Source organism: Mesitornis unicolor, unplaced genomic scaffold (genome assembly GCF_000695765.1).
Source record: "Mesitornis unicolor isolate BGI_N332 unplaced genomic scaffold, ASM69576v1 scaffold9446, whole genome shotgun sequence".
NCBI lineage: Eukaryota > Metazoa > Chordata > Aves > Mesitornithiformes > Mesitornithidae > Mesitornis > Mesitornis unicolor.
The window spans coordinates 47,040-52,606 of NW_010188862.1; the positions used below are offsets into that span (position 1 = coordinate 47,040).

The window sequence follows — 5,567 nt, forward strand, 5'->3', positions numbered from 1 at the left end:
GCCTGAGGAAAGCACCAGCAGTTTTGCTGTTGTGGTCATTGAGTGCGGCTGTGACAGCTGTTGACACCTCGGTGTTATTCAGACTCGCCAGCAGTGGACAGTCAGGGCACAGCCGGAGAATATCTTCACTGGAGTCTGCAGGAGGACCCAAACACATTATGTTTCCATCAGATTGTAAATTGTTTTGAAAGGCATTATAGACCTATTCAGTCACACAAAACACTGTTTCATGGCCTGTCTCAAATCATAGTGTAAGGGATTTTTGCAGTACGGACCACAGATGGCAGTGTTTCACACGGCTTTTGCCATTCCAGTCTTTTCTGCGAGCAAAAGTGCTGTGGACTCCAATCGCACATTTTGAATGTTCTTAACTCAGGTTTTAATCAATTCTCTTTTTGGCAAATTATCCATGACACCAACGAAAAAATGTCTCAGCTCACACAAGGAATAGTGGGAAAATGAAGATATTTTAGTTCATTGGAACTGTGTTTGTGTGAGTGCGTTTCGTTCACTCACCAGTTCTGAAAGTAACACTGGAGACATCTTGTACAGAGCAAAGAGATCTCATACAGAGCATGCAGAATGGAGATTCCGCTTTCCCATGCTGATATTGAAAATGCTGGGTTTAGTAAATAAGCTGCATCTGGCAAAAGGGCTCTGAACAAGCTCGAGTAAATTCAGACCAACAGGGAATCTAATTCTTGAGGCTAAACTCCTGAGTGAAAAGCCTCAGTATGAGCAACGTCTAGGTCAAATCTGGGAATGGCTCCCCAGGTAGTCTTATAGTATCTTAATGGGCACAGTAAAGAGGAGCTGAGAGAGAGGGTTGGGTTGATAGCTGAATGAAATCAGAAAAGGGGAAAAATTTACTTTCAAAACAGCTGGCTTTATAAAACCCATTAACTGTCGTTCTTTATGCCATATTTATACACAGCAGTTGCTGGCGTTTTAGAATCAGAAAAGCTAGTGAACTGTAACTGCTGCTATAATCATACTGCAGCCTCTGGATTCAAACCTAAAGAACAAAGTCTTTACCTGCATGTGAGTGGCATTTACTAGCGAGTACAGAAAACTTTCCATCCAGCTTCTGCAGTTTGACATCACAGTCACCCTCAACTGCCTGGAGAGAGACAAAAATCAAAGGGTTACATGGCTCAGATAAATAGGAATTGCTGAAAAGGGCAACTATTACTAAATTCAAAAGAACAGAACAGATCCTGGCTGAGTGTTCCTGGCAAAATCCGGCTGATTGGAAAGGCGCTGCTAGGCGTGTCCTGGTGTCGGTGATTTTGTGAAAGTCAGAGCAGAGCTGCAAAATTTGGATCCAAATCTGGGTCTGAAAAGTATTAGAAGTGCCAGAGTAGCCAGATTATGGACATTTGGTTCAGGTTCCTCTCTCGTAAAGAGCAAAGAATATGAATCCCTATGAATTAAGACCTTCTGCAGAGCTGTGTGATAACATTCTCGCTAATCTGGGATGGTCAGTGGCCATGGTAACGGCAGTGTGCAGCCTGTGTGAGCTGGCTCGCAGGCAGCCGATCCAGCAGGGGAGATGTCAACGGCAAAGCTGGAGTCACTGGGAATGGAGAACATTCAGAGTTACCTCCCCCAAGATGGAAAATGGGATCTGAGCCCTGGTGAATACAGGGGTGGATCACGATTCAAATTTAGTCATGAGCTCTGTGAATTGGGCCCCATTCTAGAAACAGCAGGCTTAAATTGTCAATTGCTCACTCCGCTTTCTGCTTAGAAACCAGAGCTGCTTTACTCAGAGAGCACTGCTACAGCTTTGGTTAGGGAAAGCTTTTCACAGTTGGATCACACTTGCATAAGAATGAAATATCGGAGGCCAGTAAATTCCAGCTGAGCATTGCTTTGAAGGCAGAGCCCTGTCTGAAGGGAGTAGCTCTCCTGCTGTCCTCACTAGGACTAGGTCTAGCCTTCACTTAGGCTAGACTTGGTGCAATTTCACTACTTATCACCCCACTTGTAGTCAAGGGAAGGTTGTGTTTGCACAGGTTCAAAACCTGCCCTGTCTACCACTCACAAGAAATGCGAGGACATCTGGGTTGACCGTGAGGACCTGAATCTGGAGCCCCTAAACAAGGCTCCATGGCATTCATGAACTGAATGTGGGATGTTATGGTGATAGCGACCTGTCCTCTTCACAGAACAGGACATGAAAAGGAGTGAAATCCATCATGACATGAAGGCAACTAAATCAGCAAGGAGGTTACAAGGGATTGGGTGGTTATAGGCTGTTACGGTGATACAGCATTTGCTTGGAAATCTGATGATAGCCTGGCCTCTAGCATCAACATATTATACATGTATCTTTGGAATGAGCTTGTGGTGTTTTAGATACTCACATGCTCTGTGAAGCTCCTTACTGTGCAATTTGCAAGAGGTGTAGGGCTGAGAATGTGGCAGTTGGTCTCTAATAAGTCAAGTTCTAGAAATACGATGTCATTATTCGGCCCCTGGAAGAAGAAAAAAAAGGAAAAAAAAAAGAGTTGTAGTTACTTCACAAAACCTCACCAGATTTCTTCTCTGGGGCTGCATTGTGCTCTGTGTTGCTGTCTGCCAGTGGGTATACACTAGGGTAACAGAATAAGTCCTTGTTATTTAACTTCATAAAAAACAGGACCTAGTTTTTAAGCTAGAGTAAGTCAAGACTGTCACACTGATTTTTTTCCAGCTAACGAACCGGCCCATAAATTTTGGAAAGCCCAGCCTGGCTGTGGTAGGTCAGTTCTCTTAGTTTAACTCGGTTTTAATTTTTTTGGTACTTTTAAATATCAACAGCTGGCTGTTGATTTTTCAACAGTTTTAAATATCAACAGTTTTTTATTGATGAAAAAACTTTGTGTTTCTGTAAGCAGATACCAAACACTGGTGCACGTTGGCCTGCCCCATTTAGCCCATTGGAATTACATCAAATTGCATCAGCTAATTTCCAGCCCCAATACTCTTGTTGTTTATGGATTGTAGGATCTTTTCTGGTTGTTCTTGAACCTTAGCAGCTATGATATAAGACCCATGAGTGGAAGAGCAGAAGTGAGGTCCCCTAGCTCCAAGATTGACTCTGAGGTTTGAGTCACAAGTGATTCCATTTAAACCAATGAAGTTATTTTAGTGTAAAAATATTAAATATTAGCAAAGCAGTGTCACCAGTGTTTTTGTGTGGGTAACTGCGGGCACACTTCTAATCTCATTAATGTCTATTTTAGTCTCTTGTAAATGACTTTGTTATCCTCTGTCTCATATCAAGTAGAAAACAACCATGGAGTTTCATTCTTCTTAATATCTGGGGCTGTTTTCAATGTTTTGGGAGAATCAAAGGTTCTGAATGGGTCCATACATTGTGTTCATGACCATTTCTATAGCCGTTCTAGATGACTAAAATGATGGCAATAGATCTTAGTGAAAATGAGACTACAAGCCATAGTTACTTTCGTTCAGCTTCCTTGTCAGCTCAATGGGACATTAGGTAGAATTAGTGCCTACCTACCACAAAATCACTAATAGCATGGCGTTATGATAGGTATGCACTTAGCCAATAAATAATGACCTTTATCACAAAGATTATCCTCACAGTTTTTCTCCAGGTTAGCTACTGGGCTTATGAATCAGTACTTTGAATGATCTGCCCTAGCACGCATGCTGTGTTTGTAAACTGAGCCCTTTCTAGTGTTGTACAAAAGCATCTGAACATTTCTCTCTCCCGCGCTGTTCTGCTCTTTGAAAGATACTTTTCAGTGACCTGGATTCTCAACTGCTACCAGGTGGCATTGCCCCATTTAAATCAACAGAGCGATGCTGATTTACCCCGTGTGAGGATACAGCCCTTGGCAAGGCTTCTTGGCCATTTCCAAGCATCTCCAGGTTAATACAAGGCTGTGCCTGCAAGCTCCTCACTTACCTGGGGTAGCACGCGGATATTCTCGATTCTGTTTAAGGCAAACTTGTATCCATGATGACTGTGGCTATTAATATAATTCACAGCTACATCAGCTGCTGCTTCAGATTCTGGGTCATCGCAGCCCAAGGGAGCAGGGGGAGCTGCTGGTACAGCTTTGTGAATTGGAAGCTGAACAAGCAATATTAAAGCTACCAGCGCCTTCATGGCACTCCAAAAAACCCAATCCCTTTCAGAATGAAGATCTGAGTATACTGTTCAGACTGTAGCTAGGTAGTTAGAACTGGGGTCTCATTTATATAGTACATACCACAGACTTCACATGAGCGCATGTCTGATATTTGTCCCAGTTCCAAGAGGCATTGCAAACAACAAAAGAGAAAAGTAAATGTTAGGACATCAAGCTGACTGATTAATATTGGCCAAAGTAAATTTTATCAGGTAGGATATTGCAAAGTCTGCTAAAGCAGCTAAAGAAGAAAGCGTCAGCAAAAATGTAACATAATTTTTAGGCACTTTCCTACCAACCAAATACAGTAAATGCAAGAGGAATATGATCCCTCCTGATAAATGCATAGAAATGCTAGTGCTAATTAAGCTTTCTGGTAAACAGGACACATTCTGTTAAGGCCCAAATCACACCAGACACCAGTCTGAATTGTGAGATCAATAACATGATAAATTAGAAAATGGAATTTGAATCAGTTCTAAGGATCACATTCAACAGTAAATATAATTACGTAGCAATTTTTGCTACTGAATTCATTTGGAATAGGAAATGAGACACAGTTTTCAAATCTCTGCATCAGTTCTTTGTTTCTCTGAATAATCTGAATCCTTCCAGTAGTTCATGGAATTTTATTTTGCAAAGTAGGCGTCTTGCAGAATTTTTTCTGAAATATGTTGTACAGATTTGAGGATTTGACACGAGATCCTAAAGGCCACAAAAGTGTTTCAAGGAGAATATAACTGCTTAAAGGCTCAGTAGTGCTGGACTCCAGCTTATATTTACATTCACAGTGTACATGTTTACAAAACAGCAACTGGATAACAACAATGTTCTATGGAGCAGAATATAGCTTCTGTGATGTGTCCAGCATTTAAAGCCTTTAATCTAAGCTGAAATTACTTTAGTTAGATAGACTCTAGCTAGGCAGACTTCAGAGTAGGTTTCTATGATCAATTATATGTTGGTGATCAGGCAGCAGAATAGTAAAGATCCCTTTTGGCTTTAAAATCTCTGCTGTCATTTTCAAGGAGTTCAGGGATTAGATTTGAGATGAATAGGAGGACTTCAGCATATCTAGAAGTTTTCACTTTAGTTAAGTATTTCTCAGCTTGCAAGACTATGAATGAGGCTAAAAGTTTTGAGAGAAAAGTAGTCTTGAGTCATACTTCTCTTCTAGAATCTGGAAATATCAATTCCATCATAAATAGGAATGGTTCTGTTGGGCAGATTAAGTGATGAAGAAGGAGAATGGGAAGAGAGTAAAAAGATGGAATTATTTCCTTCAGCTGTGTGGGTTGAGGCGAGTTTTGGATAGTAGGATTTGCATATTGAAGAGATTCCTGGGGAAAAGAAAGGCTCTTCCTCTCTCTTGCAGTAAAAAATTACTCTGAGCATGATTTGTTTCTTCTCTTCACTTGA

General features: G+C 41.3%; 1 protein-coding gene across 1 annotated transcript in view; it reads right to left on the reverse strand.

Annotated features, from left to right (window-relative positions):
* Positions 1–4,126, reverse strand: part of AHSG (alpha-2-HS-glycoprotein) — a 6,584-nt gene extending 2,458 nt beyond the window's left edge. Inside the window, 4 exon segments of the mRNA XM_010185869.1 lie at positions 1–135; positions 1,036–1,120; positions 2,370–2,480; positions 3,923–4,126. The exon segment at positions 1–135 is cut by the window's left edge and continues 17 nt beyond it. Of these exon segments, the coding sequence (XP_010184171.1) occupies positions 1–135; positions 1,036–1,120; positions 2,370–2,480; positions 3,923–4,126 (535 nt within the window).
* Positions 4,127–5,567: the final 1,441 nt, after the last annotated feature.